Source organism: Varroa jacobsoni, unplaced genomic scaffold (assembly GCF_002532875.2).
Source record: "Varroa jacobsoni isolate VJ856 unplaced genomic scaffold, vjacob_1.0 scaffold_187, whole genome shotgun sequence".
Classification (NCBI taxonomy): domain Eukaryota; kingdom Metazoa; phylum Arthropoda; class Arachnida; order Mesostigmata; family Varroidae; genus Varroa; species Varroa jacobsoni.
The window spans coordinates 77,082-104,150 of NW_019213089.1; the positions used below are offsets into that span (position 1 = coordinate 77,082).

A 27,069-nucleotide genomic window follows, 5' to 3' on the forward strand; every position below is an offset into this window, starting at 1 on the left:
GCGTCGATATCGTGTAAACCCTGCGCTTATCACTGTGTCATTCGTGGTGACATTCGCCTATAGGTGGTGTAAACGTATAAAAGTGTCTTCTTGACATCTCAATATTGCAACTAATGCCAGGTATTAGAGATACTATTATTTAATTTCCTGCTACCACAAGGATCATTATATATGTATATATATTCGGTCAGTTCGCTTGCCGAAGGTAAGTTGAATATGCGATGGAATATATTTAGCTCTTAACAATCGGTGCTACCAATGGTTGGATCAATCGGCAGATCAGCGGCCAAAAATCAACCAACAGTTCTAACTGCGTTGTCTACGTCATAACGCTAATAATACTGGCCATTATAAACTCTACAGTAGTGGCATGCAAAAACATCTACTGACTATACGTCTTCAACCGAAGAGCCTGGCAGGCTAATATTGCTTAGTTTTTATATGAACAACACAAAAATATCGTTCTCAAAAAGGAACGAAATTCAAGCGTATGTAGATTTTCTCGGAGGGACGGCATGCGCTTGTTTTTGATCAATAACTAATTTATTTCATTCCTAATTTTCTAAGTTCTCATAAACCCTCATCAAATCTCGTCTGCATAACACCAGAGCACACTTTCTATTCGTAGCAGCGCTAGACAGAATCATCATTGTGCTATTTTCATCAGTCAGCCGAACGGAGTGCGACAAATAAAATTCTTATCAAGTTGCAGTCGGCTAGTTACCTTAACCGTTACAATTCGGGTAAGTTTAGAGTTAGCTCGCAAAGCTTATCGTGTAATCCTACGGCCATACGTGCGCTGCCAAACATTCATCAAACCAGCCATGAGCAGTTAGCGTTGCTAGGTCTGGCAATGTAACTACAGGGCTATCGAAAGCTATCTATCATAGTAAATAGTATCAAATTTTGTTGTCTTCAACACGGCACGTTCAGAGAATAACTCGGAACAATTAAAATTCTAAACTAACCAATATTGGGTCCGAATATCCACGTTTCGCTGTCCGGGAGTCATTTACTTTTGGCCTATTGATCGGTAAAATGCCTTAACCTGATCAGGTTTTTCAAAAGATTTGAATTGATTCAGAAAGCGAACGATACGCTTTGTTTATCGAACATTCGCCCGTATTCTCTGATAGATAATGGCGAGCTGATAATGTTCTATCATGTCAGAGTGGTTACTCGTTAAAGCTTCTGGACAAAAGTAATTATCAGATATAATATGAAGGGTCATATGATGATGAAAATTGCGTTAGTGCTCTGTTTGTTTAATCGATATCTCCTGATAAATCGAAGCTCTGACAATGCTCGCAACTCAGGTAACGATACTTTTTAAAAAATGAAAGGAACAACCACCTTATATCAACATAATGATGTGCATATGATTGCTGAGTAATTGGCGCAGACTACGTTTATAAATAGGTACACTTGTCGTAAGCTAATCGTGTTTCTTTCACACTTGAGCTCCCTCTGGAGTTGCAATTTCGCGTTAGACCTCATCTTCACGTAACACTGTTTGATTTATTGCGCAGAAGGCAATGTACTCATCAACGAAATGCCTATAGCGAAAGGGTTCGTCGAGACGATGTGAACTATCACCTATTTTAGTTTTTTGGCATCTGTTTAATACCATTGCTTAAGAAGAACATTATTGTCATGCCAATCTTGCATACATAATCTCAGTCTCCTAGGAAAAACTGCCGGTTTCAGCAGCAATACATATAACATGGTGGTAATATAATGTATTGTTATGATATATTCCTTAATTCCGTTGACTGAAATCCACGCTCAGGCGCTGAAACACGTTTTGTTTGAATAGCTCATCGTCACTAAAGCCCATATAAATTAGACGATTAAGCAGACATCCACACATCGTTACTCTTTGTTGAAATCGCAAATACATGTGACGTTTAGTTTTTGAAGAACTTCGAATATGCTCGTGAAGAATAATACTCCTGTTTTTCGTTTTCAGTTAAACGAATATATATATATATATATATATATATATGTATATATATATATATATATATATATATATATAGCACATAGTAGCAAATATTGGCTTGTGCAACAAGCTTATATTATTTACAGAACTAGGTTATCGCGTTTCATTTCAGTGAAACACGCTCACATATGTTATGAATTAGTTTTTTGCCTTCCCTGCAAGAATGAATCGCCACTCCTGTGAGCGGCCCAAGCAGACTTTAGCTAGTAACAGGACGTGGCGCTTGCTCGATTTGAATTTGCGCGCCTATTGCTTAGACTCAAACGAGTCTTTACTCTCAATAGCCTACCGATGTGATCGTACGAGTAATCTAGCGAATCATGTACATAGGCAAATTCTCAGTAAACTGGCTATGCAGATGCAACAAGTTTTAACATAGCAAATAAGGTATGCCATTTTTTGAAAACGAGTCAAGCTTTACAGAATTTCGGGCTGTCACATTTATAAATATCTACGCTTACAATTGACAGTTAGAAATCATCACACACTTCTGGACAATTCATTCACTTCCGTTGTATTCTTAATATTTGTTTATTTGCATTTTTTAGTATGCAGTCCCACAAAATATCAAGTTAAGATAACAAGGCAATTGTCGTCTCACACCATCGCGCTCCCGTACCTTCAACGGTGGCGGTGAGAATCATCGAGTTTCCAGTAGCACATTTTATGTATACGTGTGTATGTACAATGTAAACCGATCAGCCGACTCATCTACAGAGCATCTGCGTTATGAGGATTATTTCTATTCAAACGCGGATGTTTGTATTTTTACTTCTTAGCATAGTGGTACTCTAGTACCTAGCCCCTATTTTGTTAAGGCCTGCATATGGGCGAGACACTGGTTGAGAGTAACTGTACCCGCTAGTTTTCTTTTTTACAATGCATTATAATTGTTTCACTCCATATTCTACGACGCAATACTATTGCCTATCAGTGCCGGTGTTATCCCAAACTAAATAAAAGATTAAGCTTATACTATGGCTGAAAGATGTATTCTAGCCGATTGAGGTCCTACAGGTAAGATAGAATAGACATAAGAGGGCGTTTGTTTTTAACATGTTAACGCAGTAGTTATACTCTTCGTGTCAATGTGTATCTGAAACAGTCTAATAATGCTTAAGAACTTTATTAAGCATTTACAGTAGTTAAACGATTTCTGGACGGAGAGTTAGCTGTTTCTGGCTGGCGCGTACACGCCTATGAATTGTTTATGAAGGAAAATTTGCATATTGTATACATATCTACTTAAGTTTCTAATGACGAGCTTCTTGAAATTTCTTCAAGCTACTTCGGCATACCCAGAATGTATTAATCATACGCAATCGAACCACAACTTGAACTAGCTATAATCCCGTTAGCGGCGCTACACAAACGCCGTTTAAAAAACAAAGAATTCGTTCTGACGACTAGCATTTTTTGCAACATTTCAGCATAACTTTGAGCAGCGGATGTTACCATCGGAATAATGGCTATAAATCATAAATTAAAGGAAAGTAGTGAATAGGCATCAGAAATATGCACCCCCTCATTTCGTACGAAAGCCATGTTCACGATACAAAAGCGGCTCATTTTTAGCAACGGTTCGATAAACTGATCGTTTTCATTAAGCAAAACATCAAATATGTATTTCTCTATGTACGACAAGGTCACTTAAATAGATTCGTTAAGCACGCTGATGACAGATCTTCGCAGCACCGTAGGATCAGTGGTTTTCGCTGTTTTTATTCTCAATTAGGATTCTTCAGAAAAATAAATGGCACGAGTACAAATAACCATTGATGCTTATACTACAAGATCCTGCACAGCTCGTGAGAGACTGAGCTCTTTTCCGAGGGCGACGTAAGCGGACGCCGAGCGTTGCGGCTGTCCATGTAAGCGACCACCATTTCAAACGACATTACACACAGTTTAGAAATGTATAATTTTAAGAAGAAGTTAGCATATTCACATAGTCGATGAAACTCGTCTTTGGTAGAGCGGCAAGAAATAATGTATTTGAATAGAACTTTGACTGACGTATGAAGAACAAGTTTGTTCTTGCACTATTCATATTATAACATCGTCTCCAATATCCGTGTCTTCTTCACAGAGGTGTTTTAATGTCAATGACAACTTCGTAAGGATTGTCAACAAATCGCGAATCCTCGTCGTCGGGCAGTTGTGCGGCTCCCTGTCGGGACAGCGCCTCGTGTATCTCGGAAAGGTTTACTTTCGATTTTGCAGTCGCGATTGCGTAGCTCAGCTCGTGATTCATCCGGTTTCTGTGATGTCGGGTAAATTTAACCTGAAATAAATTTGATAATAAAACATTATATCCGGCGTCGATGACGTATGGTATTTATTTAGTTCGAGCAGGCTCTAATACGTAACGATACAAGTGGCGGGGCGCTGAACGTTTACAATGCTTATTTTGATAATATAACAGATGTCTAAAGGTGCGTTCACGACAGAAGGCTGATTTACGTTCGGTTAGAAGATAGGACTAAAGGATAAAATGTATATACACATGTCTTTTTCGTCCAGCAGTAGAGCTTCAATGATGACAAGCGAATGTTTACTAATGGCGCTCACACGTGTCTAATAAAGTAATATTCTCGAAATGATTCTACAGTGCTCAAAAATCACATAAAAATATCGAATTTTATTGTTTTGCCGATTTCCGAGCAGGATATCGCATCGCTCTGAATTTTTGTACGTGTTTATGTCTTAGCCTTCAATTTGTTATGCCATCAATGTTTTAAATGTTAACTATGAGCCATTACACAATTAATTCTATAATGAGATAATGCAAATCCAGTGAGTGCAGTTCGCTTTAAGTGCGTGAAATATTGCGACTTTTACTAGGCTTACGGTACTACCAGTTAATCCCCCGTTATAGACTAGCGATCTGACCCAGAACTTCAACGAGTGGCCAACGCGCCTGAAAACGTAGGCATACATTTAATCGCATTAAATGCCACAGCCTACGCATACATATCCATGTGGGAATGTACATGTGGTCAACAATCGTGGCGTTTCTCCTTAAAATACATTCTTAGCCGAAAACCGTGTTAGGCGTGTGGCCACATTGCTTCTTCTCTAAGTGCACGTACACGCAATGCTGAAGCTCAACTTGCCTCTTTCCTTATTTCCGCCTGTTGAAAAAAGGCAGAACCGTTCCTGCCTCTACTAGTGTTACGCTAACCTCTATCGATGTCAACGTTGACACAAAAGTCGTCGCAGCGCAGCCAAAGACCCGATGTCAGCCAGCCTGGTGTCCCACTAGACTGTTCTTACCAGAGGGTCCCGATTCAGAGAAAAACAGAATGATCAAAGAAGGTTCAATACAACGGTACAGAGACCGAAGTATATTGATCCCACCGCCTAAATTCTAAGCGAGTGAATATCCTCTTGGCCTTAATGCGAACCTCCCATTAGCGTCTCTACTACCTACAGCTAGAACTCTCCACTGACATAGCCAACAACGATAGCAAGAACACATATCGCTTGTATTGTCTTTTAGTATGATCTCTTTCTCTCTGTCTTCTTTCCTCATATTCGGTTTTTGCCCAATTCTCCATTTGAATTCCAGCCACTCGATTCCATTTGTTTCTGTCTAAATAAGAACAGCATTCTACAGTTGATATTTGTTTGACAATTCTTGAGCATTTTTTTTCTAAGAATCGGGATAATTTTAGTGTGGACGACCTGGAAATACCTGGTTGGCAATGCCCCTATATATGATAACGCAGGTGAATGCACTCGGGCCTTGCGAGAAAGAGGAACTGCCATATAATAATCTAATATAGTATAATTGTAATTTTAGTACAATTTTGATGCTATCAATTTTGCCAGGACAGTTTTGGATAAGGATTATAAAAAAATTAGACGATCTCGTGCAATGCTTCTAAGCCAATTCATTATCAGCACACAAATAATCGTTACAATCACGTGTGTTCGATACCCAGTATAGTGTCGTATGCATTTACATACTGTCTCAGTAAAAATGAGAGGATACGACCCGAAACGTCTAGCCAATTCCATGACTGGCTGCTTTAGTACAACTCAGTAATCTTGATAGTACCTGAATTTGGTAGTAATAATATTATTATTATTATTATTAACGTTAAGCGTTATTATTAACGCTTCGTCTTTGCTTATTATGGTTGCTGATGCGATCTACGACCGGCCTGCTTTTTCTGTGCCTGAACAGCTGGCTATAAGGATATCACTTAGTACCCGTCATAATGGCCACCGTTATCGTTTTTTAGATAGCGCAAACGTCTCACACACAGACTTGAGACCAAAGCTGTCCGTTACTGTACACTTCAAATATATAATTGTAGATATTGCCTAGAGATATTAACTCACGCGTAGAAAGATTGGCGCGCGGTATTCGGCTACACTGTTATAGCTATAGTTGCTTTCGTCCTCTGCGTAAGTTGCAAAGCTCGGCCAATTGGCTATAGCGTAACGAGCAATTTGGTTGCGGATCTCTAGCGCTTGGTCCTAGGCCCCGTATATGAGATTATTAAATCCACATTGGACGTGCGTGTGGAGTCGTACAGAGAGAAAATGAGATCCGATTCGGATTTGTCTAATGATCGTTGTTAGAAACAGTAAACATTTCTTTGCTAAAATTAACTATTCGATCATGCTGTCCACGCATTTATCGGGACTGAGGTGTATCTGGCTCGTAGAGGAACTCCCTAACCGAGAAGTATTTATGCATTAAAGTCAGTACGCAAACGAAGATACCTTGTTTTAGTCACTGTCGGCTGACTTCTGATCGACAAGTAACGTTACCATTATGAGCGTTTGACATTGATATGCGATAAATGTATTATCAATCAGCAACACATCTGCATCATAATTCCTAACAGATGATGAAACTTAGATGCGCCACAAAATTAAGCTCCACGGTAGCCAATTAGAGGCAACTTCAGGCCTCAGCTTGGCTACGTTGCAGTTTAGAAAAGCGAGTGGTTGCAAAAGAATACTGCAAGACTGACATGTGTTGAAATCGCGTATGCGAGGGTGAATCCCCACGAAATCGACCACCATGTACACATTGAATTTGGAGATAGCAAATTTGTCTTCTTTGAGGAAGAACGGCGCTGGAAAAGGACATAGTATGGCAGCAGATAGAAGAGAAATTTAGCTGTGAACTGAATGTTAAAGTGAATAGACGTCACGTTTTGTCTGGAACTAAAATATACTTATAAACACATATTTTGTGGATCAAACTGAATCAAATAATAGTTGGGTACGAGTAGAATATCCAGTGTGGAGCCATCTGATGAATGGCTTGGGCGGTGTTAATTAGTCAGGCGGTTTTTCTCATATTTAACCTCTTATATAGTATTTTTAGAAGAGATATAGTTGAACACAATCTACTTAATGGTTTATATTACAATATTTTACCTTATAGACACACACATTGTGTATCTATATATGCATTTTACCGTTTTTTACGTCTCTTTGGAGTTACAGCGTCACCAAGAACGAATCAACGTTGCTTGTCGTATATTCATCGATATGGGCAACCCTACCCGCGGAATAACCTAGTCGACGATAGTTTATACATTAGCAGGGAGCTAGCGGCGTATTTAAACTTATACACCTAGCTCTTTCTAACTTAAAAGAGCCCACGTGTTACCATATAATTGGCTGTTATAAATCTGCTAGTGTGAAAACCAAGCTCAGCATCATTTTCGCCCCAAGTTAACGAAATTTGTTTTCTGTAGGAGTCTTATTATATGTGCTATTAAACAGCATTGATGGGTCGTGCGTATCAAAGCATAATTTCCAAACTAATTCGCTCTTGAAATTTAGGCAGTAAAACTAACGACGCACAGCGCTTCCTCGCTATTCTTAGCGACTTATCCCTTTAACGGCACTTATAACTCAACACAAGGACGTATAGTCACAATGCTACAACTATGACGTCCAGTCACTGGCTGACATGTTCCATTAATGTTGCACTAATGAAAAATATTTTTGGTTTGTTACAACAAAAGGAAACAAAATCAGTAGAAACAGAAAGACATATTGGAAAAGCAAATCGTTACTTAACAACAGGTTAACACATATTCAATGCCAGCTGTACAGATCGAATCGGGTTCATAACCTAACCCTGTTCTAACGTTATAGCAGCATTATTTAAAAACGAAAGACACTAAGGAAATCTGTTTTCGGCAGTCATAGCAACTTACCTTGGCTGGCAACTCCGGGAACCCGGTTAGACCGACACTCAAATTTGTGCAAGAAAACGAATCGTCGGTAAGGTTGCACTGTGACACTGTGGTCGGCAGTAGCGGCATGGAGCGTCCATAATTCACGAAGAGTGATCCTGCTAGATCCTTTCCTGACCCATTTGCACGGGTGGGACATTCCCGTTCGAACAAGCGTGACCACGGCCTTCCGCGCGATTCGGGTCCAGATCCTCTGCCACCCCCGTTGCGATCTTCTTTATGTCGTCTGTGAAGGTTGCCGTTGGCCGTGTTGGTATTCCCGGAAAGCGAAGTCGAATTCAAACACCACTTATTTAAATAGGAAGCTCTTCTTGAGAGTTTTTTATACAGGCGCATAATGGCGTATTCGGCACTGGTTCGACAAAGTCAATATTTTGTAGTGGCAATGGGTGTGGTGCGAATTGTTTTCCACGAAAGGATGCCATCTGGCTGCAAGAATAAGTTTTTCTATTGATAGTGGTAACAAACCTTTGCGTCGATTCCATACGTCGATAAAAGGCTCTATTCGAATCGGGGTAACTTTCGGAGCGAAACAATCCTAGGAGTATGTCGCGATATTGTTTTTTATCGTGTGCCACCAATTCGGAACTTGGTACTAACCCCATAGTGTCGGTCGAAATGATTCGCTGGTCGGACGCGAATCTTTCGACATAAAGGTAGACCAAAAGAAAAAGCCGTTGAAGCTATCACATTTCCCAGGCATCGTCCATCTAATAGATGCAGTATAATCAAGAAGCAGTTATATTTATACGAATTTACTGATAAATTTTAACTAGGCACTTTCCTTCGGTTTTAGCATAAACCCTCGCATTCCTCAATGAACATGAGATTGCTTGCAACTGGGCTACCAAGGCACTAGCAAAAATAGAACGAATTTATGTTATCGTCATCAAAAACAACCATTACAGCATGGCACATATTCGCAGGGGCAAAATATATTCGCATTGGTAAGAAATGTTGAATACTTCAAGCGGATCTTCACGATGTTTCTCGCTATTTGTGCAGTAATCTCCACAGGCCTCTATGCAACAACGGGTTGTTGGAGCCTATAGACTGCACCGGTGCAGTCCGTAAAGATAAACCAAGCAAACAACACTTAATCAACGGTTCAAAGGGTAATTCGACGAGTGCTTACGGTAGAGTCTACCTCAGTAACAACATCTCGTAACCTTGTGATCGGTTGCGCCCACACTCCGATAGTTTTCAGCTGTTTCCTCCAGAACCACAAGGATGTAAAATGCATTACTAGTTGACGCTTCGACCGACTGACGTGCTAAATAGGTAATCTACGACAACGATTGATCCCTTAGCTTGGGTCCGCGGCAAAAGCCGGGGTTAATAATATCTTAATAAGAGCCTTTGCTCTACCAACCGAATGCATCACTGCCCCTCCTTCCCCGCCTGTGGCAATGCCTCTCTGCTTTCTTGGTTCACAACTCGTCTTATTATCACTGTTAATCCAACGATTGCTTTTCTCGAAATTAGGATTAAGCTCTTATGCAAAGCTATTCCGTTGAGCTTCACCGATTCTCGTAGCCGACGACACATGTCGTTACCACTCATAGCTATTGTGGCTACGGCGAATAGCAGTAACATTAGGAAACGTGATCGACCTAGGCGTATCAAACGTTCATCAAGGCATATCTGCCCTAGCGAGGTTACGGTAAATCTTAATGCACATGAGCGAGCTACTACATTGGTTTAGCCTGTCTTAGTCTATCGAAGTCAGGCGAAAACAAACGAGCAATTCGGTTCACTCAACGTTGGTTATCGTTGTCTACACCGTACTTGTGTTTTCCATTGAGAGTATAACAAAAGAGGACGCACCTGACTTTTCCCTTGTCATTTCTTCCTGCCTTCGAAGCCACTGTTGCCGCTGTTATTTTCGTTGTTGACACTGGTCTGTTTCATAGCTCCTAACGTTGTTGACCACTTGTCCCTTATATGTGCAGCAACAAAATGTTGGCAGTTTGTGTATCTAAATGGATTGCGTGAAAATCCGTCTTCTGACCACCGTATTCGTGACTCTAATGTAAACGTATGTTGTCTACTATCGATTTAATGTTATGCATCTCTTTAAAGTCGAGAGGAGTCCAACGACATCAATGCGAATAGAGAGGACTGAAGCGTTCATGTACGCTGCGCCTGTCTCTATGACGGCAGCGGTTGTGTGTCACGCAGCCAGTCAGTTACTATCGGCCACGACAGAAACTAATCGGTACCGTTGCTGATGCCGGCACCGCTACGACGGACTTGCGCAAAGTCATTTCGGCACACTCACTAAAAAAAGAACTTGTGAAAGCGATAAAGAAAGAGAAAAGCTAGACTGATTGTTGCCGGCGTGGCAGCTGGACCATAGCGGAACCTCACACACAGGCTGATTCGGACGATGCGCACGATTCACTGGGAATGAAGAGCCAAAGAAGACAATGTAGCTATGGACCGCCTGAACTCTGATAGTGCAGTCCGCCCATCTGCGGTTTCCGTTTCGACTACGTCTGTTTGCTTCAACTGAATTTCATGGCCGAGTCAGCATTGTTCGTGTCCATGTGGGGGACCCCGTCTGTAAGCGAATGTGCCGTCAACACTGCTCGAGATTTTAGCAACAGTTCAATGCTGACTAGTGACGGAACATGATAGGCCGGTACCGTGATCGAATGGATAGTTAACAGCAACTGTAACAAGTGATTAACTCACACGGTGCCAACATGTAATCACAGGATGTCAAACTTGCTAGGCTATTGTGTTGCCGTAGTAAAACGTCCGGCTGGCGCTGATTTAGGAAATACCTTTTAATGTAAATGTGCGAGTAAAGCTGTTATTAACAAACAGTTTAAGCTGTAATTATGTTGTGTTTGGCATAAGAAAGCTATACAATGCATAAGATGAGGTGTATGTGACCCTTTTCTGCGTTGTTTTTCTTTCCTTTTCCTCGGAACTTACTTACACTCGACTCCTGTGTGGCAACCACTTGCCATACAATATCTTTGACATTACTGCATAGTCGCGTATAACCGGCCAGGACTGAAGTTCGTAGTCTGCTTTCAGCATGATTGCCTATTTCAGGATGCGGATCGTGTATGCTGCGTATCTCCTGATTTTCATTCCAGCGCTCATGCTTTAAAATGGTTGTCTAGCAGCTTTCCATAGTTACGCCTTTCGTTGTTAATGTAACGGATTTCCACACGTATTAAATACTCAAATTCACCATTTCAATTTTATAGACAAATTCATACGAAAATTGCGTTGTTATTGTTATCAACATCGCGTACGTCTGCAACATTCCTGCTCGTTTGCTTCATTTATCGCCTGAGTATTTTATCCACGTACAAGTATATAGTATTTATATATATATATATATAGTATATATATATTTACATAAATATATAAATAAATAAAAAGAAAAATTAAAAATTAAAACTCGTTATGCTGAATGATATCTAGAAAGCTTAAAGCTACCGCGAACGCAATTTCTATAACGTAATTACTAGCCTATACAGATAATATGGATACATAGGCTGAACCATAACTTTCAATATTAAAATCTCTATAGATATATTTCAGTTTAATTCTATTCAAGCTCTACTGTGATGTTATTGCCCAATTACGTAGCTTAAAACTCTTAAAGTTGCCCTCAATATTTAGAGGGATGATTTCAAACAATTCTCATACGTGACTATAATCAACCTAGTTCTAGGAATAGTCTTTTTTATGGCGGTATGCAGCTTAATTTTAGTCTAGCCGTAACGATCTGGTAGATTTGTTCGACAAAAGTATCTCTTAACCAGAAACCCTAACATGGTGCTACGCTAAGTGAACCACCGTTAGCTAAACAAAATCTTGTAAACCTTATATTCCATTGGTAAGAACACAATGATTTATTCCTTGGTCAGCACAAGTATTTCACGTACATGCCAACCGATTACTGTTGAGTTCAAACTATTTGGCATTCTATTTGGGATTTATCGATAATCACATTGATGTACATATATTTGTACATTGGAGGGCCACGTTCATCTTTACCGGCTGGTAGCGGTCGACATAGAATAAGATTAACACTTTCGCATACATTTCGAATGCAATGTTAAGGCCATATCTTGTGCTGGTCCAGAGGCAGGCTTGACCGAATGGATTTCATAATGTATCGATTAACACCTTTCGACATTCTTGGCCTACTTGTGGCGTCGAATGCATCAAACAAATAGATGCAGGCGGCGATCGTACACGGGGTAAGTTGTTCCTCAATGCTAACCAATGTAGTAGGAACAGGCACAAAAATGTTGCGGTAACCACGGCAGTCAGTCGGGGGAGGGGCGGAGATTTAGCAAACCTGTCACGTTACCATAGACCGTTTTAGCGCAAGCCCAAAATATCGCAGTCTCAAGAATTTATTCGTTCTACCCTCACTTTACGAACTCACTTTAAAGGTAAGCGATTTCAGTCAAATTATGGTAGAACTCACAGCAACGCACGCGAGACCATCGGACCCGCTTACGTATCCGTGCTTGCAACAGGTTGGCTCAATGTGCAAAGCTAACATCATCCATGGTAGTATATAAAAAATAGAATATTTATACGATTCTGTATGTACATGTACACACATGGGCTGATATGAACCAAATGGGCAATCATACTAGTATTACATCACCTATGGCTTTTGGTTCACACAATACAAGCTGAGAACAAGAGATACAAGGACTAACCGTATATTCCAAGTACCTATACGCAGAGCCGCACACAGGAAGCACATAGCGGTACGGGTTCGACAGTAGGAAGGTTGTTCATTCTAAAATGGTACGCGGTACTGGCGAATGTGTTTGGAAAGGAAATATAAAAGGTAATGAAAAGCCCAAAAACATGACGTCTAATTACAGAACGCCAGACAACAAGTGACACTGTAGTATAGAACTCCGCTTAGTAGAAAACAGCATAATTCATACTGGTCAAAAATCTATTAAATGATTAATCTGCATATCATGTAATTTGTGCTTAGAGAAATATAGTAATAATTAATTTTATCCAAACAGTCCGGAACTCTCTAATTGTTTGCGCGCCACTTGTTACTATTTTCCTTGTGTGATTTTTGTCACTGACACCAAAAACAACCTAGCTGAAGAAACGTTCATGTTTATCAAAACATGCAGTAAGCTCCAGCAAGATATATAACTCCGTCGTACCGGTCTGATAAAGAAGCCTAGAAATACCTTGAGATTTTTTGTCGATCGTGCCTTATTAGTTTTCAGGTTCAGTTTATATCTTAAAGCGCCAACTAAATTTCGGTAAACGGCATCAGAAGAGCACTGACTGCAACCTGCCATTACATCCTTAATTAAACAGTGCTCCAGGTTACTCCTCCAGAACCTTATTACTAGTGCTAAGCATAGCTAAGCACACGAAAGCTACCTTGATTTAAAAATTTTATAAACGAGATAAGATATATTTAAGAACTATAAGGCTGTAATAAATGACAGAAACAGACTTGCTCTACATTCGTGTGGTGGACCGAAATTTACCGCATTTCTGCTACTGAAGTCCAAAGCCAGTAAAAACACACACTTAAGCAAACTTATTTATCCTGAAAGACATTCATTAATCAAATAAAGAAAGATAAGCTTTTACCAAAAATGTCCTCTTATTATTGAAAGATTTTGCGTATATCTTGTTTACATCGCGCCTGTCACCAGGGTATTTGCCATTGTAACATGCAATTTTAATCAGCATTTTTTTACTAACATTACCCACTAATTTCACACCATTAACGGGCACTGCAGATGCGCTTCAGGATTTTCTGGTTCCAGGCAATATCTATTTTGATATTACTTCGATTAAAAATATACTCTCTTCTCAAGAAGTGAGTGACCACACTTCGATTTGGGGATAGTCATCAGAATATGAGATATTCTCGTCGTTCTTGACAACTTCGAGAAAAAACGTCGTAATGATGATGAGCGACAATTCGACAAGGCTCAATACCACTTGCAGTCAACCAGCTCCATAAGTTAGTATTGCTTCTCTTATAGCGGCAGGAAACCACATACAATTGTGAACGCAGGGGGAATATGGTAGAAACGAGTGTTTGGTCCGTATCCCATGGGTATTTGAAAAGCGTTTGCCCGTCTGTAAGAGCTTCGTGATCGTCACTGCTAGTTGTTGATTTGCAACGTCGTATTGATCTTTGTAGATGATTTTGAGGGCAGTGAAAACCGTCAGCCTTCGTTCGATTTGATGTGGCGTGAGAATGTAAGCACCGTTCTTGGTGAGGCTTTTTGAGAGGTAACATCAATGAGCCAACGATACGGAACGGTAAATGGCCGTGTCGGGTTTTACGCAATAGGTTAGTTGCAAATTCCAACAATAGAGGTTGCTTCAGAATTTCTCGGAATGCATTATAGTCGTAGGCCGATAATAAAGGGAATAAAACTGATTTTGAACCATAGAAACCTAATAACAATAACAGTGGCTTTGACTCTGCTGAGTGAGGTCATCAATCGCCAAAAACCTATTTTGACTTAGAAAAAGTATATTTTCCACGAAAACTATTGTTTCTTTTCTGTGCTTCCCGTGCCTCGCAAGGGCTTAACGGAACTTCAACGCGAATTCCGCTTAATGAAGGTGGCCCGATTAAAAGGATTAGACTACTTTCACGAAGCTTTACACAGCGCAGAAATTCATGCTCCTAAGTAACCTCAAGCTACTCCCGGTGATGTTGTCCATGGCTACACGCAACCTAGAAACTACTCAACACTGCGTTTTACACTTCACCAAATTCAGTTAGAACGCTCCCGAACAATTTCCATCGATCAGAGGGTATGCAATATTGCAAAAGTAACTTACGTTATAAATAGTCGGAATGTAGTTATTTTTCTTCATTTTATGACGCAGCGTACCAGTCGAGAGGGAAGTCCTCTTGAAAAAAGAACGACTAACCATAGAGCTTCATACATTCCCTGTCCGAACAGATATATGTATTGGACTCATACTCAAAGTTCTACATGTATCTACCTATTCGGAAAAGGATTTACGTAAAATACTGTGTATATCTACGGCGTACCACCCATAACTGTCGAATTAGTAATGCCCAATTGTGGATCCACGTACCAAGCTGTCCATATACCGAGCTGCACTCTTCAGGCTTTCAAGGTCGTATTTTTCTGATCATGCAAACCTGCAAAAAACGTTTCATAAAGTGTTTACTACGATATAACTAATTAATTACCTAGTTCAGTTTTTAATTTTTATTATTTTACCTCATTATGAAGACCACGTACAGAAGGATGAGTGTTAGAAGACAGAGAGCCGCAGTCAGAACTGAAATGCAACCAAAAAGAAATCATAGATTTATTTTAGTAAAGTGAGTTCGTTGTACTTCACTCCGTTAGCAAGCGTTAGCAAATATCTCTTCAAAGTTGACTGCAGCGACCCGTGATGAATGTTAAAAGATAAAAGTAAGCGTTTCGATTCGAACCCCTAATGTCAATAGTTATTGAACGCAATGGGTTTAATAACAATTTCGTCAATTTGGTTGTCAACGGACGCCACACCTAGATTCCCTTTTTATTTTGCTGTTAAAATATTATGTTGTATTTAACTTATAGAATACGAAAATTAGCAAGGCATATTAACGGATGCATTTTAGAGTAATCTTAATCAAGAAAGCTGGCTGTATGGCGAAGTATTCTGCAGATGCTGCTGTAGATCGTCGGTTCAAGCCCGATGTCGCGATCAGTAATGTTCCCTATAACATGGCTTGTTCGGTTCTTTTCTAGTCCATTCGTTTTATATATGACCTTTAATAATAGCCACATGTAATTTTGTTTTGTGCAACATTCGTACTCTTCACAAATTAGCGTGAATCTGACGTAACAAGTCACACAGCACTCCTCGACCCCAAAATATGGCTATTTAAACTAATAGTAGTTCTATAACATGGAGGTATTGTAACGCATCGATATCTCTCTAGTTTAGATATTATATCATTTACCACGGAACACAGCGTTGTCTATGTATCTCTTTTAACGTAATGTGTATACCATCCCCATTTCTTAGACCTTCCCTTAACTTCCGAGTTAATCAGCTTCTTGATAAGCACCGATTTCTGTTGTTCATAAAAAGGTGAACGTCTAATTTTATTTTAAATAAACTAATTTTATTTGACATTACGGACTGAAAATTGTGGTTGCTCTATACATGAGGACAAAGGACATTTACAAAGCTCAGGACGCGGTTTTTAACTGAAAATCACAAATGATACACAAATAATTTTTTAAGGTATATGACATTCATAATATCCTATTTAATAGTAGTGCGGCTATATTACACCAATTTTTTATGCTACTATGGTTACGTACATTTAGTTGCAGCTTCCTCCGAATAGGTCTTTATCATGAGCAATAGATGCCTTTGTCATCTATTATTCATGATCGGCACCCTAACAGATCACCTTATAAATTTGCTACAATCAAAAAACTACCTACAGCACTACACCTAAAACCTCCAATAAACTGTGGGAAACAGTCATGCGTTTTAATCAGTTTTTAGGCTTGTCCCATTAACTAGAAAACTGCAAATCACGCTGATATATGGAAGATTTCTTACATAAAGTAGGAAACAGGACGGCTGGCACATTGATAAGCTAAACACAATTGACTAAATGCCACCGTAAGCTCCTCGGATATATAAAACAACTCAGTTACGAAATTTACAACAGCAACGCATAATTGATAGTTGCGTGTTAATTACTATTTTTATACAGCTTAATTTCATTCAGTTGTAGTGATGATACGCTACGTCAGCTCACACCGTTTTCCGCTGGTAATTATCGTGTATTGTCTCACGTAAAAGAAACGAGACTTGTTCTTCATGTATATAAATCAATCAGTTAGATAACTGTCCTTTTGCTTCCATAATTTCGAATTCAGTCTTGTATAACTCACACCAATAAGCCCAGAGGCCGAAGTATCACATTTCAATTCACAACAAAATAGATCTATTACACAGCTATAACATATAGGCTACTGAATATACGACTAACTACTGCAGAGAATCATAATACTTCGAACCCAAAAGACGAGCGCATTTTACCAAGAGCGAGGTAGACAGAATTTTCATAGTCGGCAACACGAGGCACTTTCCTAATCTTCTCCCAGTAATCGGGGCCTTCTTCATAATAGTCATTAATGTTGTCGGAATAGTCCGCCGGGGCGCGACTTGCTATGAAGAAATTGGTTCGTCGAGGATCCATGACGGTACCACTCGCGTTAGCAACGCTGACGCTTAGTCCGTTTCATCCCACCAAGACACTACGGCCACATTACGTAAGGGTACTCACTAACATAGCTTTTAACAAGAACCGCTTTAATATTCTGCTGTATTGTCACTATTTTTAATTGCAGGCGTGAAGCTACAGCATCAGTGACGTCATCTTTCCAGACGTGACAAGCTATAGATTAAAGCAAATATCAAACCGAGAACCCATGAAACTTGGACATGCAAAAATCGCGTTCTAAGTTCTATCCGGAGTCAAGCATTACACCAAGGTCTCGACGTAAACACTCCAAACGCATTCGAATCCGACGAGTTCGAACGCTCTCAGATAAACTAGCACCATTGATCCGGTACAAACGGAACACATGCCAATCTCACGTGTTGCATTAGAACTAGACTGAAGCTTGCTAGAATGTAGATCCACACAGATTGACAACAGCCTCCTTTCGACACGAAGCTCTTTGTCGTTGAACCGTTCACTCGAAGTATCGCGACGACTTCACCGAAGCTGTCTTTCCAACGATGAGTTCTACTGCTAAACAACTTTGATCTCTTTCTCATAACACTTGTTTAGCAATAGCAAAAGAACGCGGGCAGGGTTATCCGACTATACCTCCAGCGATCGCGTACTTCTAAATACTCGATACAAAAATTCTTATTGGGTGAACGTCTCTCATTTCATTGAGCCGTAAAGCTGAACGCCAAGACACACGATTAGTTGCCGGCTTGTGGCAGTAACTAGCAACCAACTGGCCAAGAATCACCAGCGCTGCCGCCTGAAGCAGAACTTTTCTACAGACCACCTAATGAGAGTCGCGAACACCATTTCCCTGTAAGCAGAGGCCGCTATTGCTGGCACGAACAGCACACACTCAGCACGAAACACCCAGTTCAAGCAGGCAGTTCAGTGAGTGTGTGAGTACCCAACCCCTCCCTCGATACCTCGCTTGCTTTCGTGGCGGTGATGGCGCACGGGGTGGGCCCAGTCCTTATGAGCTGTGGGTGGGTTGGTGACTGGCGGGTTTCACCCTCTCCACGCTGGCCTCGAAGGGTCGCTTACCCCCAAACGGAGATGCAAGCACTGTTCCCGAAAGAGAAAGGAGGGCAACCCGGAGGCTTAAAGCGACCCAGGTTGAGACAAAATCCCGCTATGCAGAGTACGCCCTCTGCTATGTTTAGTATCGAGTGCGGCAAAAATCATCAGGAGAGTGTTCAGTCGCGGTGATGCTAGAGGTTCTCATCTCGAAGCTGACTAGCTCTCCAGCTTGTTCTGTAGGATGCGTGTAGTGAAGGGTTCGTTGGCGCTTACGCTAACATTGCTCGTCTAGGGCTTCAAGGCGCTAGTGGAAAAAATGCGGAGTAATCATTGCAAGTGTTTCTAAAAGCTCAGAAAGCAAAATGGTACAAGTTTCAGCACTGCTTTAATATAAAGGTATTGTATAAAAAAATTGAAAACCACATAAAAACAATACAAAGAGCGCGGCCAGATTAGGGAATGACTTGAAATGCTTACGAGAATCGCTAGATAATTTGAATCGGGCATTCTGTAAGCGAGTATCTTCATGTAGACAGTGTCCAGTGTCACTAAACAGCGCACGTCGCTAAAACTCCCTATTCTGTTATAGCTCGAAATGCTGAAACAATAGGAGCATCAAATAGAAAATTACAAATTTTCATTTAGTACTATTCGAAGCAACCGACATTAGTGAGTAGGTCTGCAAACTATGCGTACAATACAAGCAAACAGGACTGTTTCAAAAACACCGGCGTTCAAATGACACAGGGCTTTTACCGGATTTCAAAATATGACACATTCCCTGTTCAACTAACAGACCCCTGTTAATAGAGCACATTTCAAACATTGCGCTTCTAGATACTATAAGTGACACAAATGATGTCGACTCCTCAGATATGGCACACCAAAATGACGATTTCAGCATTCGATCGCAATCGACATCGTTCTAAAATATTCTCTCGAGCGTAAATTTACCGAATAATCAAATGTGTAGGTATGTATGGGTACGGCGTTTGCTTATATCTATTCGTTCACACAATGATTTTTCTGTTGAACATGCCGAACCTTTGCAGTTTCTCCTTTACGCGACGAATACCTTTTCAGCGTATTAACAATAATTTTCCTGCATAACACACACGAACGAATATAAGTACGAATCAACCATACAAGTTCGACGATCTCCCATTTCGTCCGGACGTTTAATGGACGGCCAAAAAAACACAGAAGACATTCACCATCACCCGCCTCTGTTTTAATTTAAGCTTACCCAAACAGATTACGAGCAGTTCGCACGGCGATTTTCTACTATTTTGGCCGAATTTCTTTAGCCGTCATTAGGCTAGTTACTACCACCATATTGGACAAATTTAATTAGTATCAGCAAACCCTTACCTAGTAAATGTACGCAACATAACAGCCTCCGTTCATTGCCACTAAGCTCGATCTAGTTAGGTTGCTCTAACAAACCGATTTGACATTTCTCATAACTGTTGCTGTCTATGCGGCCTTGACGGTTGACCCTTTACATTACGTAACTCTGCTTTGTTCTGTTTGCCTCTTCGCCACGATACTCTTTCGTAGCGAATAGAAGCCGCATGTAGAAGCCCGCAGTTGAGACTCATCTCTACTTGTGGTTTTGTCATTTAAGTCGGCGCGCTACCACGGTTTAATTGCCGATATAAATGTTAATTGTTTAGCTGCTGGTGGTTTAGCCAAAGCGTCAGTTTTACTTATTCGCCTGATCTCAAGATAATCATGCGGTTAGCCTTGTTCTCCCCCTATCGCTTTAGGAGATTTAATTTACAATCTCATCATAAGTGCTTCTCTGCTTAGCAAGTCATGAGACGGTAATGGCTGTGGTGTCGACGGTCGTCGTAATGATGATGGTTTTCACAATATTGCTTTGTTTTCGCACTAGTATATTAGTTCGCCTTCTCCTTGTCAAACGACAGCCGACTCGGCGCGAAAATCCACTAGGTCTGGAAAAGCAGAGCTGGTTGCAGCCGTCGATTACAGAGGGAATACCGATACGTATCATCGCTCGGGGAGAAAAACGCACGGATGGTGGGACACAGCGAACGGTGACATTCGGCTTTCTCTAGGGGCGTTAAGTTGCCGCCTGTGTGGAGCGGACAAGCGATGAATGCTCTAGGAGAGAACGTTTTGATTCATCGACCAACCAAAAACAAAAAAGATAACTGAAACACGATGGACTTACGATGTTGAATGAATAGTGTCGAATATTAGTTTCACGCGTCTGAAATGTTATTCAGCACTTTTTAGAACAGATGGAAACATCTAAGTTAGACAAAATCAATGACAAATGTTTACCGCGCCTGTTCTGACAGCAACTAATCTTACCTGAACGTTGTGACCGGAATATGATATGAAGCGGAATTTTTGCCAAGAGTAATCTGTGAGAAAAGCTGCAGCTTTTGTTCGATACACAACGTGTTTGTGAATTCTTTGTGAATGCTTCCAACGTTTACCCACTGTCGGAAGGCATTTGTCGCGACGGGGTTTCTCCTCTTTTACTACTAACGGCAAAAAGATTACTAAGTAAACTTAACTGGTCCTTCAAAAAGAAGGTTCCTTCGTCCAATAATTAAGGGCCGGTTTAGATAGCTAGAGAACATCGGCAACGGCCATTTACTGTAACAAGGACTTTATTAGTGAATATTCAGATATACGACTTGTTACCTAGTAGAACGTGAATCGCAAAGCTGCCAATATTTTAAATTCTGCTGCTGATTATATCTTTTGATTATATTAGTACCTCCATAATTTAGAAAACGATCTGACACATTTTATGTGCTCAAATGTTTATCACTCCAGTCGTACAAGCTCGGGAATGACAAGAACGTATCTTTGAAGAAGAAAAAAAATTGTATTAGACGAAGCAATTGATGACCAGGTGTTGATATAAAATGCTGAAACCATGAGGCAACTATACTAGTCGTAGTAACTACGTCATGAAGATGAAAGTCAATTTATCGACTAAATCAGCGGGAGCCCAGTTTGCCAACGTTTATCCATCTGTTTTTCATTGATCACACAGAAGGCAATAAACAAAATAATCACGGGATAAGTAAATACTACGAGTTATGTCCTGCGTCTCTATTTGTATGCTAAAAAATAGTTTTTCCTTTATGTGAATACATGTATCCGATTCAAAACAAAAGTGATATATATTTTTCAATCAGGTTTTTTTGAAAGCATATATCATTAGCTCAGCCTGCGACTATATACGACGAATATAAATTGCATAGTTTCTAACGGCTCGCACGGAGTACATTGTTGAGGGTCATTGTAATCAAAGATCAAAATTTTCATTAGAGCGCGAAGAGTTATTTCAATTGACGATCTAAGTCTGCGATTGACTGTAATATAAATACGATACAGCCTAAAATATGATGTAGATATTTCTTATGTATTATTTTATCTTAACGTTATCTGCTCTACAGGAGAGCAATAGTTGGTAACAGTTTTTTCCCATTCCACGGAAGTGCTATGAGTATAGTAAATCTAATTAGAGCACATCTTGTCACTGTCTACTATGTACCAACGTGAGCTATACGGAGAAGCTAATGGCATTTATATGTTTGAAAAGCTAAAGAAATATCACATTAAATCTTTTTGCCCTGAGAATTTTCCCGGACCCACGTACGTCCAGTGTTATTAACTGCAACATTGTGGATATTACCAGTTTCATAGCAATAGGTAAATCAACAAGTAAATACAGACTCGAATGCATCTTCGCATTTAAAGCACGACCTTTAAGTATATGTTTATAGACACGGTTCAAAAAGGAGCTGAAGCAAATTTTCAAAAAGAATAATTGTATGTTACATAGGGTCCTGCCGTGTGATGTCCGCGTACAAGTTCCCCGTAACCTGCTTAAAATACGATTACTTTACAGCTAAATCCAGCTACTGCTTATTTTAGACTACTTGAATGATAGCGATGCAGGCGAATCAATGCAAGACGCGGTCCGTTAACAAACTAGAACCCCCTGAACTAGATCTTAGAACTAGATCTAGAAACTAGAAGTGCTGAACCCCACACCCAGAAATCTAGAGATACTTACAACGACCGATTTAAATAGGCTTATGCAAGTGCGATATATCGATGCGAATCATTATTATGTTCTTTTACTGAATATCAATCTGTCCGATGGCAATGTCCTACGAAGGTCATAGATATTACAGTACTTAAGCTTTATTAATGTAGATATTTGGGGGCATATATAGACTAGCCAAATACCTCATAGTCAGGTCTGAACGTCAAAATTGCGAGCACCGAGCTTGCCGTGGGTATTCATCATAACCACAGTTCGGTTTATCCATAAGAGATTGTCGAATCTCATTCGAGCTGGATCTAATCTGTCGGTATATAGGAAGTCTACCATAGAGCTTCCATAGAAATGCGTTAGTTTGTGTACCCTGAAAACAAGCCATGAGCAATGTTCTCAACTGACACCATTTAGAAAATTGCCCTATCAAAAATACATATCACGATTCCGTGGATGGTTCACTAAAAAGTGAAAGACATATTCCCTCATGCAGAAATTGAACTCATAAAGTTACCTTAAATACAGATTTTTCGATTGAGTATCGCACGACCAGATGTTTATTCAAATATGAAGAGAAATAGCGTCAACATAATATCCACATTTTTTCTATAGTTCAGTGAAAATTTTAAATCAATCTCTTGTTATGCATATTGATGCAATAGCCGATTGAACGATTTCTCCCTACCTTAATGCACCACCATGTTAAGTGACACCTTAGTACCAAAGTGCGTCCAAGTCATTGGCCTAACCTAGCTGCTGATATCGTTTAATCGTACTTTTTCACGAAGACAGCTGTATGACATGCGGATAAACCATTGGTGTGATGAACCTTCACGAAGCTCGATGTTTTAAGATGACTAGCGCGGAGTTTGTTCAAGTGTCCCGTGGGCGCTATCGACCAGCGATGCGCTGTGAATCCACCGTACACGACTGTCAAAAGCGAAGAACTGTTGGAGGGGTGAATCAGGCCATTACTTCACTGCCGCATGAATCCTTCGGCAATGTTCCCAGGAACCTTAACCTTGGGTGGAGTCGACTAACTTTTCGAAGCGGTTTCCATCCCACTTATTTGGTTGGGTTTTTCCCACAAATTGGAGGGCTGGATGACAGGAACAAAATAGAGAGGGAGAGAGAGAGAGCGAAAGCGCTTGCATGGGAGTAAAGTAACTTGGTCAAGTCATTTACTCTTTTGTTTTCCAGTATCTACAATGTAACTGCCCGTGGGAGCTCCGTGCTATTGTACTGCGGATCGGGTTGAGAAAATTGACCAAAAGAGGGGCAACGCTGAAGCACAACATGATGGTAACGACGATGCTTCAAGATAAGCCTGTGTAATGAACGTGTAGGCCTCAAGAGAAACAAGAAGCTGAGACCCGCTGATCAGATACCACGCCTTCAGCTGAATCCATGTGTCTAGCTACATCGAATGGTTTGGATTGGCTGTACAGGCTGGTAGGCTTTGGGGCCTCTATATTAGATTTTGGACACGAATTGCTCGAGGCTGTTAGCCCCGAGAAAACAGCGACCGAGGATCAACTTGTCTGATGATGGTCGCGATGCATCAGCAATGCAACTGGGAGAAGGAACTAACACGAGATGGGAAACCAGGACGGGTTGCTTGTGAAAAATATCAAAAATAAGGAAAACACCACATTAAGGCTAAAAGGCAGAGAAAAAACACTGTGGGCCCTACATTAGATATATAGCAACGTAGCTGGCGGTTGAGCGAGGACAGTATGCCAAACTACACCTTTGTGCTGGAAGTTCACCGTTTTAGCAAACAAACACTAAGGGACCCAACAACATTATAGCATTTAGAAATACTGTTACTTTAGAGGAAGAAAAAGATGAATATTGTGAATGAGATCATTCAAGGTTTAATTTAATACCTATATATATGTGGAGGTAAACCGCTATCGGGTTAGGGTGTGTGCATCAATGGACTTATCAATAAATTATCTGACTTCGAATATTCGTTTGAAATAACTATATTTGCATTGTGTAAGTAAACTTTTGTTGATTATACTCGTGATTTCTGATCTGCAATATATACATCAAAAAGAAAAAAAAACGTTTTTGTGATGTAGTCCATCTCAATAAAAGAACAAGCTGCATAATATCTTTTTCAAAACGTTCTCGCTCTTTCTAGGTTCTGCAGAGCTTTTATTAATTTTTTAGCAAATTTAAACGAAGCAAGCCAGAAGCTACGAGTAGATATAAGTACCTTCAAAATAAAGCTTCATTATGAGCCAACTGGAGTTGGAGTAAATGAAAACTACATAGTAAAACCCGTTTAACAGTTGTCCAACATAAACATTCCAGAGCCAAAAGTCAGTACAAGCATATTGTATTGTATTTGCTGTACACTTTAAGAATAATACCTTTATAGAGTTATGGTAGTTTGGTACTATGCTTGCCAATTCTTCTGAAGCGCTATTCATTTTGTACCAAAAATAGATATATTCGTTGGCCAAATCACCCATCGTTACTACATAAGGAATATGGACAGCTCTTAAGGCCCTCTAAATTTTCAAATTACGATTTTTATAATCCTGAGGGACAGCCTTTAGTAATGTTAAATCAAGAGCTGAACTTAGGAAGGTGAATAATAAATAGAAAAAAAAACATTTTCAAGAGCAGTCTATTCTATTGTACTTTGCTTACTTATTTCCAGTTCATTTGCCCCCATAATATCACACCTCCAGTGGGCTTATTCCAAGAAACCACATCAAACTATCTATAGCCGGACCGTTTAGCTGTCAACAGAGTACAAACTATTTGTTGTTTGGTAGACGTCGTGCATGATAAATATGAGTGAATACGATGAGTATGGTACCCGCCTTTCTTGGTAGTCTTTCCGATTACGTCAAACCCCCTCATACCGTCACGAGCAGGTCTTCAAACCGATGTTCACCCAACTAAGCTGACCTCTATCATTGATGAGTCAGTTGCAAATAGACGACGCAGTGCGAGCATGCGTCTCATCTATTATGAACGACAAAACGCTTTACGGCGAATTACATTCGTCACGGATTCAGTTCTATCAGAAGGATTGTCGTTTCTAGTAGGTTGCCCACATGTCATGTGTGTTCGACTCAGGTGAGTTTAGTCAGCGGCGACATGATTCCAATTTGAGACATGTGCTGGGTTTAATTTGTATACTTAACGCCTGGGTGAAATTCGAATTGAAAGCTGAAAGTACATACCAATTTTATGTCTTATCATAATGACGGGCTCCCATGCGCGTGATTTTTCAAACAGATACGGTTCTTCTTCTAAGGTCTATGAGCAAGAGGTCGATGACGCCTTAACGAGCCACAGATGGATTTATTTGTTTAAATAAACAATCACTAAAAGAAAGCGATCAAGAAATGCAATAGACTCTAAGGTCATTCGAAATAAATAACTGAGATAGATTGTGTAAAATGGATAGTAGTTGAGATTATAGATTGTTCAAATCATAAGCACTGAGGACAAAATTTTTCATCGCACCTGTCTTTTATCGTAATAAAATTAATTCAGAAGTGCTCTTTAATTTCGCTGAATTGATTACACATGGTATCTTATGCAGTTTGACCAAATCTAGTAGGAATATTTATTGCCCTATTAGATCGTTAAGTCTATTAGGTCATTTCTTCTTAGTTAGATATTAAGGGTAAGAGGTAAGCGGGTTAGAAATGCTTGCTAGTTAATCGATAAGTCTTACTTTGAAAAACCGCGAGGTTACAACGCACGATATATTAGAAATGAAAAAAACTAGAAGACGTATATACTTGATTACACCAAAACGATCTTTCTGTACTCAACAAGAACAAAAAGCTTAATTTTCCTCTGTAGCTACACAGATCGCTGTTATTATGTAAAAATCGTTACGCCCTACAGCTAATGTTTCGCGTTCGGCCCTACTACCACTAGACACTATTTTGGAGAGCCCGCGGCCCTTCTGTCAACTCGAGACGACTACAACTATCGAATCCTGTTCCTTCCCACCCTCGGGTGCCTGAAGTGCATTATAGCTTTCAGCTCTGGCATCTTCTCAATCAGTACTACAATAACAGTTGTGAGGCGCGTGCATTCAACCCTGCAGCTTCGCAACCTCAGCATATGTATCTTCCCCTTTGTTCCACCGAAACGCTACTGTTTTACGTAGGCATTGTTTCAGACAACTGACTTCTCCTGTCAGGTTGATGGCCTATCTCCAACATAGACCACTTCACATTTTTTTTTTCACATTTAAGCTAAATTATGACGCACATTAGACCGAAACTTGGCTTACAAACTTGCCAAAAACCTAGCAGGCACACAGGCACACTGTTTCTTCACCTCCGCGGGGACATTTTTATATTACCACCAGCAATACAAAGCAGACGACATTTGTTACCTTACCTACTTCCATCAAAACAGACATCCGCCGACCGTTAAGCCTCCTAGGACACAGCCACCAAAAACTGGCTCGGTTCTTGTAGGGGTACGTAGGAGTAAT

At 40.2% G+C, this 27,069-nt stretch overlaps 2 protein-coding genes and 1 long non-coding RNA gene across 13 annotated transcripts in view; 2 read left to right on the forward strand and 1 right to left on the reverse strand.

The window, feature by feature from the left end:
* The window catches only part of LOC111272493 (inhibin beta chain), a 19,083-nt gene extending 14,756 nt beyond the window's left edge, over positions 1-4,327 (forward strand). For 4 of the 5 annotated variants that reach the window (XM_022853984.1, XM_022854004.2, XM_022853992.2 and 1 more), the window contains exon 7: positions 4,092-4,327. The gene's annotated coding sequence lies outside the window, so the exon portion shown is untranslated. Of the gene's footprint in view, positions 1-3,737; positions 3,874-4,091 lie in introns of all 5 variants that reach the window. The other variant, XM_086973263.1, reaches the window with a different exon arrangement.
* Positions 2,501-26,997, reverse strand: LOC111272521 (uncharacterized). Of its 7 annotated transcripts, none has more exons than XM_086973276.1 (6): positions 19,907-20,117; positions 15,483-15,543; positions 15,334-15,400; positions 8,704-8,945; positions 8,197-8,461; positions 2,501-4,286 (listed from the first exon to the last, which is right to left on the reverse strand). In XM_086973276.1, the coding sequence occupies exons 4-6, from the start codon at positions 8,838-8,840 to the stop codon at positions 4,086-4,088; spliced, it is 603 nt and encodes a 200-aa protein (XP_086829402.1). In that variant the 5' UTR covers positions 8,841-8,945; positions 15,334-15,400; positions 15,483-15,543; positions 19,907-20,117; the 3' UTR covers positions 2,501-4,085. The 7 variants fall into 7 exon arrangements, with proteins under 7 accessions (XP_086829402.1, XP_086829403.1, XP_086829404.1 ...); XM_086973277.1 differs by lacking the exon at positions 19,907-20,117 and adding an exon at positions 19,013-19,122; XM_086973278.1 differs by lacking the exon at positions 19,907-20,117 and adding an exon at positions 17,317-17,331.
* LOC111272560 (uncharacterized) lies at positions 18,800-24,717 on the forward strand. Its single transcript, XR_002687597.2, has 2 exons — positions 18,800-18,931; positions 23,787-24,717. It is a non-coding gene; the product is annotated as an uncharacterized LOC111272560 (long non-coding RNA).
* Positions 26,998-27,069: the final 72 nt, after the last annotated feature.

Excerpts from the sequence above, each read along its gene's own strand:
- LOC111272521 (XM_086973273.1), bottom strand. The coding sequence starts at position 17,476 with ATGGATCCTCGACGAACCAATTTCTTCATAGCAAGTCGCGCCCCGGCG. Across the intron at positions 15,544-17,316 it reads TTCTGTCTACCTCGCTCTTG|TTCTGACTGCGGCTCTCTGT; the intron begins GTAAAATGCGCT and ends GTTGCATTTCAG. Across the intron at positions 8,462-15,482 it reads TACGTGGTCTTCATAATGAG|ACGACATAAAGAAGATCGCA; the intron begins GTAAAATAATAA and ends CAACCTTCACAG.